We start from the raw sequence: 11,373 nt of genomic DNA, 5'->3' as shown, positions 1-11,373 counted from the left end.
GTGGGACACCGGGGCTCTGCCATGGGACACCGGCTCCCTCCCGGCGGATGCGGCCCCGGTGCGGCGGGACGGGGCAGTCAGGGATGTTGGTTCTGCTGGAGGTGCCCAAAGGAGAGGCACACGGCGAGATCGCWCTGTCCGGTGCTCACACCCCGGCTGAGCCCGGCGGGAGAGTGGGGGGTCACCTCGGTGCTGCACCAGAGCAGCCACGGGCAGACGGCCGGTGGTTCCTCGACGTGGAACCAGCCCCAGCACGGGCTGTGCTGTAACAGATCCCATCCCCTGGATCCTGTCCTTGCACCCCTAGTTCAGCACCCATCCTTGGGTCCTGCCCTGGCACCCCTGCCTGGCTCCTGCCCATCAGTGTGCTGGAGGGGAGCACCCATTCCCGGCTCAGCACCCCTGCCATCAGTGTGCTGGAGGGGAGCACCCATTCCCGGCTCAGCACCCCTGCCATCAGTGTGCTGGAGGGGAGCACCCATTCCCGGCTCAGCACCCATTCCCGGCTCAGCACCCATTCCCGGCTCAGCACCCATTCCCGGCTCAGGACCCCTGCCCATCAGTCTGCTGGAGGGGAGCACCCATTTCTGGCTCAGCACCCCTGCCTGGCTCCTGCCCATCAGTGTGCTGGAGGGGAGCACCCGTTCCTGGCTCAGCACCCATTCCTGGCTCAGCACCCCTGCCTGGCTCCTGTCCTCCGTGCCCCCAGCTCCCAGGGCACCCCAGTGCCGCCAAACCCCAACGCGTGCCTGCGGCTGCCCGGCCTCACATCCAGACCGGCTGCGTGTGCGGCCCTTGAGTCAGCTCCGGAGCAGCTGCTTTTGAGCAACACCAGTAATCAATGAGTGGCGTTTGGCTGTAGGGAGATGGGGCAGGATTATAACCTGTTCGACTGGGCAGCAAATGAGCCTTTTATTCTGGAGGTTTGAGTGCTGGCAGATGCCCTAATATCATGTTGCAAGTTCAGTTTATCCCTAGTGCCCCTGCCACAGGAATGGTGGAGGATTAGCACTGACAAAACACTGTTTTCCCTTATGATACACCGGATCAGCTGCCCCTGCTCTGGCAGGGAGTGGATTCCTCCCCCAGGCCTCGCTGTAAACCTTGGTGTGTGCTGTGTTCCCGGTGGTTGGGACAGGCTCTGTGGCACTCTGGTTCCCAAGGAATGAGAAGGAAGGATCCCTAATTTGGGGGACACGTGCCGTTCCCCGCTGGCGGAGATCTGCTGCCACGACTTGGCTGACGTGACCCTGGTGAACGTCAGGGGAGCAGTAATGCAGCAGGTTTTAATCGATTTATGCCTGCAAGGTGTGAACGTGCAGCTCTGCCTCTCCTTCCTGCCCCTRAGGGCTCGCCTGGGTCCTGGACAGGGACACAGACATTCCAATTTCCTCCAGGAACAAAGGTGAAATCCCAAGGATTTCATCCCAGCCCTCTCTGTGCTGCAGGGTCTGCTCTAGGCTCTGGCACTGCTTCCTTGTCGGTCAGGGCAAGATGGAAATTTGCATGGCTTAATTCAATACCTGATCCCAGCTGGAATCTTGGAGCTGGAAAGCCAGAGAGCTCATGCTGCTCTAGTGCTAGAAACGTGCAAGGTGTTGGGGGGAAATCTGCCTAAGCTAGGCTCACGGGAGGGAGGAAAGGGATGCAGAGCCGGCATAAACTCTTGGATCTCTGCTCTGGGAGCCAGAACCAGCTTTGTCCCAGGGCTTGGGCATGCAGGAAGAGGTTGGGAATGAGGAGGGGGAAAATGGGCAGGGCAGTGGCAGCTGGGAACACCACACACTGACCCCACCAGAACCATCTGCACGAGGCTGTTCACCAGAGAACAKCCTGCCTTTCCTTTCCTGCCACCACTGCAGGACCTTCCATCCAGAGTGGTTTTCCCTAGAAGGTGTGGTAACCCCTCAAACCAGGCACAGGAGCTCCTCCCAGCCCCTCCTCTCCCGGCACACAACCCTCAGCACACACACACCCGCGATTATCCTTTCAGAAAGGACACTCTGAACAACCATAACGCAAAGGGAAACATCTAGCAGAGAGGGCTCTGGCGTTTGGAAATAGCTGAGGAGTCTCTGAGCAGGAGCCCCAGCTCTCTGGATGCTTGGGAATAAAGCCAGAAACTGCGAGGCAAAGGCACTGCCCACCCTTCCCGGGGCACCTGTAGTGCAGGCAGTGCGTGGGCTCGGCTCACACAGCTACTCCCCTGCTTTAAAAATAGCATAAAATTATAATAATCAGGCACGTTTGGGGCTCCCAGCAGGAAGGATCAACAGGTGCAGCCACAGTCACCCCATAGCCAGCTAGGTCAGGGTTTCCAGGCAAATGAGAATGATTTCTCCCTGTTTTCACCACCCACCCTATAGTGTGGAGGACTCTGCAGGTTCCCATTCTCCTCCCTTTGAGGAGAGGAGTTCTTCATGGAGGAAATGTGAATTTTCACAGCGTCCCTTAAAACCATAATTTGCCCCAGCCTGGAGCAACCTCCCGGGAGCCGAGGGGTGCTGGCCCCACACTGCTCACGGGGGGAAGCTGCCACATGTAAACTCCATTTCCACCCAATTGATTAAAATTGGCCTCTCTTCTTTTTACCCTGTGCAACCCCATCGATGTGCTCAGAGGTGACCTCATTCCTTACAGCTGCTGCTGCTGCTCCCCCTTCGGCTCTTCCACCTTTGCCCAGCCCCTGCCTGGCCTTGGGCAGCGTGGGGAAAGTGTGGGCATCCCCTGCCCGYTGGGAATCCCTCCGGAGGGCAATGTGTCACCATCAGGTTCATCGGGGTGCCAGCCTTTGAGACCCCTGCCCTGAGAAACCAGCTGAGGGCAAGCACAGTTGGCTTTGCCCCTGGAAAAGCCGGGGTGAGCACCAGCATGGAAGCACCAGGCCGTTTCCAGGACACGTTGCAGTGAATTTGCAGCTGCCTTCAATTTTATGGGCTCTGGGGTGGGCTGGGGCAGAGCCACACGAGCAGCAGGCACAGCCCTGGGCCCGCCGGGGTCACACACGAGCAAACACACCAGGTCCCTGTGTTTTGTTCGGCTAACAGGGAAGAGATTGTGTCCCTCCTGTCAGCTGTGACTGCGCAGGGCACGGCTCCGGAAAAAACAAGGCTCCATCTTGCAGAACCCCGGGAGCCAGAGCCAGGCGTGGGTCTGCTCCCTGGATGTGCCCCCCTGCTCTCTGTCCATGGGGTCACACTTGGGCTCAGGGAGCAGGGGATGGAGCTTTCCTAAACTCCACCTGCAATCCAGATGCCATCAGCTGGCGCTGGAATAATCTGTAGTGCTCCAGAACAGGCGGTATCTTCACTCGGGGCTGGAAAACAGCCCTCGGTGTTCAGCYGAGTAGGGAACTGACTCTGCGCACAGCTGTCGGATCCCGTTTGTGCCTCCTTAGGGATTAATTCTGGTTTTTAAAGCGTTTCAGGCACCTACCAAGAGTTTTTAAGCAGGATGCAGGTGGGCACACCTCTGCTYCATACTGGGGCAGCCCCGTGCTCCTGCTGCACCCTCCCAGTGAGCAGCACACGGAGCATGGTGTGCAGAGCCTGTGGCTCTGAAAGCACTGACGTGGCTTTTGAAAGAAAGATGGTTTGTTTTTCTTGCATCAAATCCTCTTGCTGCTTGCCGAGGGAAGCTCGTCCTCAGAGCAGAGCAAGGATTTATAAATACCAGGTTGTGCCCACTGCCCGTCTCGCCCGCTCCTGCGGCCGGGAGCTCTCCCTGTGGCCGGAGGTTTGGCTGGCAGCTGGCAGGATCCAGCTGCGGGTGGAGAAGGAGCAGCTCTGCCTGCTCCCGCTGCGGAGGGGGTGGCTGTGTGGCAGAATCACAGCCTGGCAGCATCGCAGGGATCACAGCGTGGCCCTGGGCAGCTCCCTCCACCGTCACGGGAGGTGGTGACAGTGGCAATCGAGAGCCAGCGGAGCTGTCACCCTGCCTGGCAGCCAGGGACTCTGCCCATGGGGCTAAGTGGCATCTTCAGATGGATCCTTGCAAAAACCTCACTGCTGGGAGGATCCTTCCTAAAACCTCACCTTTCCTGCTGGGAGAACGGCAAACAGGGGAGCAAGGAGAGGCCCAGGGGCTGGCAGAGCACTGGGGCACTGCACATCTTTCCTGCTGGGAGAAYGGCAAACGGGGGAGCGAGGAGAGGCCCAGGGGCTGGCAGAGCACTCGGGCACTGCACCTCTTTCCTGCTGGGAGAATGGCAAACGGGGGAGCGAGGAGAGGCCCAGGGGCTGGCAGAGCACTCAGGCACTGCTCAGCTGGGCACCTCTGGCTGGGTTAGAGTCACCACCCGTCAGCCTGGGTGCTTGCTGCTGCCGTGTGGGAGCAGAGCCTGCCTGTGGAGCCAGGGTGGCTCATCCTCAGCAGGCAGGAGCAGAGGCTGAGCCTTGCCAAGGCCTGGCCTCACCCCACTGGTGCCAGCGGGAGGGACACGAGCCGTGACACAGGAATGTCAGTTGTCACCCCTCCAAAGAGAGCAGGCTGGGACAGGCTCCTTAGGGATCACCAGCCCTGCAGCCTGGGCTCCAGGCATGGGGGAGAGGCAGGACTCTCTGCTTGCAGACTAAACTGCTTGATCTGGGGTCGTTTGGCTTCCCGGGAGAGCCCAGCGCTGTTTGCAGGGTGTCTCGTGGTGTGTTTTGGGCATGATTCCCTTTTCTGTGAATCCTGTGAAGTTCCTGAGGACCCGGCTGTGCTGGGAGCTGCACAAGCAGCCAGGCCTGCTCAGAGCTCCGGGCAGACAGATTATTATCTTGATTTACCATCTGACAGCTCCCATCCTGCTCGGAGAGGCCAGCACAGAATCAATCAGGGCTTGGTCACAGCATCCTCTGCCTCAGCCCAGATCACCCCGCCTGCTCCCCTTCCTTCTTTCCCATTCCAAACCCAAACCACTCGACCTTTCCAGCGGGAGGATGTGCTGATGGCTCTGACCCCTGCAAGGGGAGCCTGTAATGGCTTCAGGAGCACAACCAAAGGCAGGAGAGCAAAGCCCCAGCAGAGCAAAGRGCCTGGAAGAGGAGCGAGAGGCCGGCGTCTCCCTTCCAGCTCTGCTTCAGACTCCCTTGGACTCGGCACAAGCAAGCCCTGACCCGAGAATGGCTGCAGTTTGTRCTCTCTGCTGAAATTTATTTGAAATGCCACTCTCCAGGACCATTTCTGAAGCAATTTGCTGTTCAGCCTGGCTGGGAAGAGCCCTGAGCAGGCTCGTTCATTCAGAGCCTGTGATATTGACTCTTCTCTTTACTGCAGGATTAGAGAGCATTTGTCATCTCCAAAATGAATAACTTTTCCTCTCCTGGGAGGGGGGAGAAGCCTTGCCTCAGTACTGACATTTTGCACACCCAGCCCACAAACCTGCTTCGAATCCCAGATGATGATGTGGGAATTAAACCAGGGGCTTCATTGTTTCTGCTCCATCAGCAGAGCAAGGCCCAGCACCCCCTGAGCCTCYCCCTGCACTAAACCCACAGTCCAGAGGAAGAGAGGCCTGGGGGAGCTCTCACCTGCCCAGGTACCAACCCCACAGTGTGTTATTGGCACACAACCCAATAGAAACTCAAGCCTTTCTCAAGTCCCTCAGGGACAGGCCACAGCCTCTGCTCTCAAGGCAAAAAAATAAATAAGAAAAAACCTTAAAAATCAGAACGAGCCACCCAGCAGCACCAGAATAAGAAGGCAGAAGCTCAGACTTGCCAACTCATTGTCTAGAGCCCGACCAGTTCTCCCTCCTGTCCTGGAGATCACAGTATTTAACTCACAAACTCACCCTGTTTGCCTCTGTCATTTGAGCTTCCAGAGGTGTTTTGAAGCCTTTCTCAGGAGGTCCAGGAGCCAGMAATGCTTTCCCATGGGAACTTCAGCCTTTGTTAACAGGATGCGTTCCCAGGAATGAAAGCTAGAGAAACAAACTCCAGCTGTTGCAAGATTTGGAAGARCAGAGCCACGAGCGTTGCCGGCAGCAACCTTTCCAGGGGGCTGCACCACTAAAACACCAACCACGGCATAGGGATGGCTGCATTGCTCTGGAAACCCTCTGAACTGGAGAGGAGCTGCTCTGAGGCCAGGAAATCCAGCCCAGGTGGGATCCAACAACCTTCCACAGCAGCAGCTACCCCGGGCTACRCACCTACCCCTCCTCCTGAGACAGGTGAGCCACAAAGCTCAGCCTCGAGGTACAGCAGAGGGACTCACCTGAGAGTGGAGAGCCGGTGGGTGCAGGATGAGATCCAGGCTGGATGGGTGCTGGAGAAGTGTCCCCTTGCCTTAAACCCGAGGATGGTGCCGGCCAGGAGCGCTGGAAAGGACCTGGAGGCTTTGAAGAGCAGAGTGTTCTCCAGGCTGTAATTACCCACTGGCTTCCCCCACCCCTGATTATGCAGAGGAGGGAAATGGCAAAACCCACCAGTCTGCCGGGGAGGGAGGAGGCTGCTCCGGTCCTGCCCCTGTGGCATCTGTCCCCCCCAGGACCCCCAGTCCCCCCAGGGACCCCCTCCTCGTTGGGCAGGACCAAGGCGCAGTCTGGAAAGGGATTTTCTGTGGGTCAGGGCTGCGACAAGATTAATTCATTCATTCATCGGAGAAAAGATGCTCAGAAAAAGGAGGATGTGATGGCAGGAACACCTGGCTGCTGCCAGCCCACTGCCAGCCAGGCTTCTCCCGCAGGACCATCTGCACCCTGTGGAATGTCAGCCCTTTGCAGAAAACCCCAGTGACAYGCCAGCTCCTYTGGAAGGCACTTCWARTGCTGCTTTARGGACTGTTCTGGATCCAACCCCTCRGCAGGACAGGCTCCAGCACCCCAAAACACCGGCTTTGGGCTGCTGTGACTCACAAACCCCAGCCAAGGAGAAATGGGAGAAGAGGTGGGGGTTTTGTGTCACAGGAGGTGGTGCACACCGGCTGTACCCTGCACTCCCCTGGCAGTGCCTCTCCCTGTGCCTGTTGTGCCRCCGGCCTTCCCAAGCACAGCCACACCAGGCTCTGTGTGTGCTTTGTTCCATCTTCAGCGATTTCCTTCTTTTTTTTTTCCAACAACGGCTGGGAAGAAGCTTTTCATTCCTTTTCTCTCCGTGTGCCCCAGCACAATGACGGGAATTGCTGCGTGAAGAGCAACAGTGTTGGATTACAGCGGGATAAGGCGGGTGTGCTGGGAAAGGCAAATGGAGTTTCACGGGAGGAAAACGRGGGACTTTGGGCCAGGCTTTGGGGCTGGGTGAAGGGATTGGGGGTGCAGCCCTGACACAGATGAAGGCTCACACCGGTGAGCCGGGGGCAGCTCCCGGTCTCAGGCRAAGGCACCGCACCCCACAGGAGCCGCTGCCAGCCCAGGCAGACGAGGCCCTTTTCATTCCCAGCTCCCTGCACGCCAGCAGCTGCTCAGCCTGGTGTGTGTGGGCAGCAGCGTGGCTCTGTCACATGCCTGAGACAGCACGTCGCAGTCGGTGCCATCGCAGCCAGCTCCCGCTGCGAGCGCCGCGCAGCACAGAGGGGACRCTGCCAGCCGCCCCTCTCTGCCTTGGTGGCTGTCCCCTGGTGCCTGGGCATCAGCAGCCCCCAGGCACGTGCTCTGGGGACACAGCAGCCTTATCTCTCGCTGAAATAATGAGATTTTCTCCAAAATATTCCCTCCTTCTGGCTGAAGAGGGGAAGCTGCACCGCCGGGTATCGGCCATTCCGAGCCGCAGGGATGCCGTGTGTAACTGGGGTGTAAGAGGTTGTACAGAGCAGCTGTGGCTGCTCCTGGATCCCTGGCAGTGCCCAAGGCCAGGCTGGACGGGGTTGGAGCCACCTGCAATGGTGGAAGGTGCCCATGGCAGGGGATGGGATGGGATCCATGGGATGGGATGGGATCCATGGATGGGATGGGATGGGATGCATGGGATGGGATGGGATCCATGGAATGAGCAGGCATTTTCCACCGGCACAGCAGCCCCAGAGTTTGCAGAGCGAGCCCAGCCTGTCGCATGCAAATCACGGAGAGGTTCCTGCCTTGAACAGCAAGCACTGCATGGAAAGCAGCAGAGCCCTTCCCAAACCACCTCGGGAGCGTCCCGGGTACCACCGGGAGCAGCCGGAGGCTCTGCCTTGCTCCGAGCTGGTTTGGGGCTGGCTCTGCCCGGCTCCAGCAGCRTTTCCCAGGTGTTTCACCTCCACTCTGGCAGGTCGTGGAAAAGAAGGGGATGTYGACCCCATCCTCGGCTTCTCAGGAGCAGGATGCTGTGGCTCTGGCATCAGCTCTGCCCTTTCCCATTCAGCCCTGTGCTTCCAACAGGAACAGGGAACAGAGGGTCCCCACGGGGTGGTTTKGGGCACCATCAGAAGGACACAGACCTGCCCCAGCTGTCTGGGCCTGGATGGATGATAAAGGAGACATCAGAGCAAATTAATTACTTAAATTACCTAATTTTTTTTCTGAGCCATGGCTTTTGTGCCAGCCTCAGATTCCTCTGGGCTCCCCRTGATTTTGAGTGCTGTGTTGGCAGGAATTGGTGACATTACAGTGTCGGCAGCAAGTCCCACCCTGAGTCCTCAGTCTCTCCCCGGGGAAGCTGTGGTCGTCCCTTCCCTTCTTGGACAACCAATTAGAATCCAGCACAGATCCCAGTAAAATCCATGCTCTTTTCTCTCCCCAGCTCAGCGTTGGACACACTCTATGAGCCATCCCAGCCTCAGCAGCCCAGAGCACCGGGGTGCCGCTCCGTRATTTAGAGCAGGACTTTGTTACCAAGCGTAAGTGCCTGAATCCTTTGCATTGTCAGCAGGAAGTGTTTGAGAGCAGGGATTTCCCCTGCTCAAAGAACTTTATTCCTTTGAAAAACACCACACCTTTCCTTGCTGCTCCAGCTGGGTGACTACAGTGGGGGGGAGCCGAGCGCTTGCAGCTGCAACAAAAACGTTCTTGTTGGGRCAGGAACTTGTGCAGTTTTGGGTCCACAGCTTCAGGAGCTGCTCAGGTAGCTACCAGGGAAGAGCCACATTATGCTCATTAAGTTTCTGTACYGCAGAGCCAAAAATCCACTGGCAGCACCACCAGCCACTGCTGGGACCTGCCGGTGCTTCCTGGAGCACGGGATGAGGGCAGACAGCTGAGGGCTGGGAAAGCCTCAGTCAGGGCCTTTCAGTGAGAGATTAAGAATTGGTGGAGGAACAGATCCCTCTCCCCAAGGTGCTGAACATCTCCCAAATCCCCTCAGCCCTGCCAGTGCCACTGGGGTGGGCTCTGAGATCGCTGGGCAGGGCAGGGACTCCTGGTACAGACCAGAGCCTTTCCCGTGGCCCTTTCCCCCAAACAGAGAACACACAGACTGGTGGATTCAAACAGAGAACACACAGACTGGTGGATTATTAATGCTCTGGGGCTTGTCCCCTTGCCTGCAGCTTCTGCCCTGGCTTTGGAGGGGCCCCGGAGGAGCAGGGGGATCAGAGCAGGGTCTCTCTCTGCGTGGCTCACACGGGCAATCCCAGGCCCCTGCAGGCATCAGTCAGGCATTAAAGCAGCACAAGAGCCTCCCCTGTCCCAGCCTCTGCCTGGGTTTTACTTGCAGCTTCTGACATAACCAGGTCACTCTTTCCACACTTCCCCTGGCTCCATGRGAGCCAGTGACTGATGGACGTGACTCACGGCCTTTCCTAATGGGCGACTTTCCTCTGTTTATGTGCTTTGGCGGGGCCTTTCCTACACCTAAAAAAGGAGAAGGGTGGCACTGGGGAGAGGGCAGGCTGCTGGAAATYGCTGGCATCTGCTGTTCCTCACCATTCCTTTGAACTCTGGCCAGCTGTGTTGTGTTTGAGCATGGWAAAGGTGTAGCTCATCTCCTGATCCAGGTGAGATGCTGTCCGGGCCCACAGGAAAACCCTTGGCGAGTAATTGTTGCTAATTAGGCWGGAGGATTTTTTTGTTACTATCTGTCCAGGCAGTGCCTGGAGGACTGTGCTAATGAGCACCGTGAAACCAGACCCACATTCCCCACAGAACCTTGCCAGGCCACAGCARGGCGAGCTGGGGTTTCCTGTTCCTGCACAGAGCCAGGGACAGTCCCGCTCATGTGGCCTCACTTGTGTTTTGCAGTGACTAAGCACTGGGAGCTCTCGCTGTCCTGCCACCACCAGGCCAGACAATCCTTCCTTTGGCTGAAGATCCCCTTGGCTCTCTTCCCATAATGGAAGCCTGAGTGCCAAGATCCTCCATGACCTCCAGAAGCCACAACTCCCTGCCGAGAACTCTGATGGCTCCGCGAATGCTCTCCGAAGGTGCCCTGGGCGGCATCGCCCAGATCACCCCCTCGCTGTACCTGAGCCGGGGCAGCGTCGCCTCCAACCGGCACCTGCTGCTGTCCCGTGGCATCACCTGCATCATCAACGCCACCATCGAGATCCCCAACTTCAACTGGCCCCAGTTTGAATACGTCAAAGTGCCTTTGGCCGACATGCCCAACGCCCCCATCTCGCTGTATTTCGACAGCGTGGCCGACAAGATCCACAGCGTGGCGCGGAAGCACGGCGCCGCGCTGGTGCACTGCGCCGCCGGCGTCAGCAGATCAGCCACGCTCTGCATCGCCTTCCTCATGAAATACCACAAGGTGTCCCTCTTCGAGGCTTACAACTGGGTGAAGTCACGGCGCCCCGTCATCCGGCCCAACGTGGGCTTCTGGAGGCAGCTGATAGACTACGAGAGGAAGCTCTTTGGGAAGACCACGGTTAAAATGGTACAGACACCCTATGGAGTCATCCCAGACGTTTACGAGAGAGAGAGGAGACCCCTGATGCCTTACTGGGGAATTTAATGGGACTGCAGACGGGAAGCACAACAGAAGGGATGCGCTGTTCCGAGTCGACCAGACTGGAGACATTCCCTTCTCCTTCTACAGCCAACTTTGGTTCTTTACCATACAGCAGAACCTCAATTCTCACCTCACTAACCTGCAAGGCCAACGATTCCCTTCAAAAAGCATTTTTCTCTATGGGGATTTCCCATCTGCATCTCTGATTTAGCAAAACCAGGTCTCATTATAATGAGTTTATTCCTTCCATAAAGCCTCCATCTTTTCTTTTTTTTTTTTTTTGTTTAGTAAGTTTATTAGGATCCTCCGAGGCAAGGCCTAAGAGGCTTTGGGCACAGTTGATGACCCAAGTGCGCTTCGTGACGCGGTAGTAGCCTGGGTATTTTGTTCTAGCTTGTTTGCTTCCTTGCAAAACCCTGTAGTGGCTCAGGAGCAGCACTAGCGAGGCCCTGCTCCACAGCAGGTTTTCCAAGCACCAGGGAGGCAGGAATACAGGGGCTGTGGTGCTGGTGTTTTCTTTAACATCTTGTAGTGACTCTCAGTATATAGTGTTTGAGATCTTTAGTCAGCTCTTAATCGTATT

At 57.4% G+C, this 11,373-nt stretch overlaps 1 protein-coding gene and 1 long non-coding RNA gene across 2 annotated transcripts in view; one reads left to right on the top strand and one right to left on the bottom strand.

Annotated features, from left to right (window-relative positions):
- LOC130583712 (uncharacterized) overlaps positions 1-6,327 on the bottom strand; it is a 41,149-nt gene extending 34,822 nt beyond the window's left edge. The window contains exon 1 of the long non-coding RNA XR_008966446.1: positions 6,202-6,327. This is a non-coding gene — a long non-coding RNA (uncharacterized LOC130583712). The remainder of the gene's footprint in view (positions 1-6,201) is intronic.
- Positions 6,328-8,596: 2,269 nt separating this feature from the next.
- DUSP14 (dual specificity phosphatase 14) lies at positions 8,597-11,367 on the top strand. Its single transcript, XM_057383256.1, has 2 exons — positions 8,597-8,739; positions 10,079-11,367. The coding sequence occupies exon 2, from the start codon at positions 10,197-10,199 to the stop codon at positions 10,791-10,793; it is 597 nt and encodes a 198-aa protein (XP_057239239.1). The 5' UTR covers positions 8,597-8,739; positions 10,079-10,196; the 3' UTR covers positions 10,794-11,367.
- Positions 11,368-11,373: the final 6 nt, after the last annotated feature.

This window comes from Malurus melanocephalus, unplaced genomic scaffold, assembly GCF_030028575.1.
Source record: "Malurus melanocephalus ecotype Western Australia unplaced genomic scaffold, MMel_1.1 scaffold_617, whole genome shotgun sequence".
NCBI lineage: Eukaryota > Metazoa > Chordata > Aves > Passeriformes > Maluridae > Malurus > Malurus melanocephalus.
This window is presented reverse-complemented; position numbering and strand designations above follow the sequence as displayed.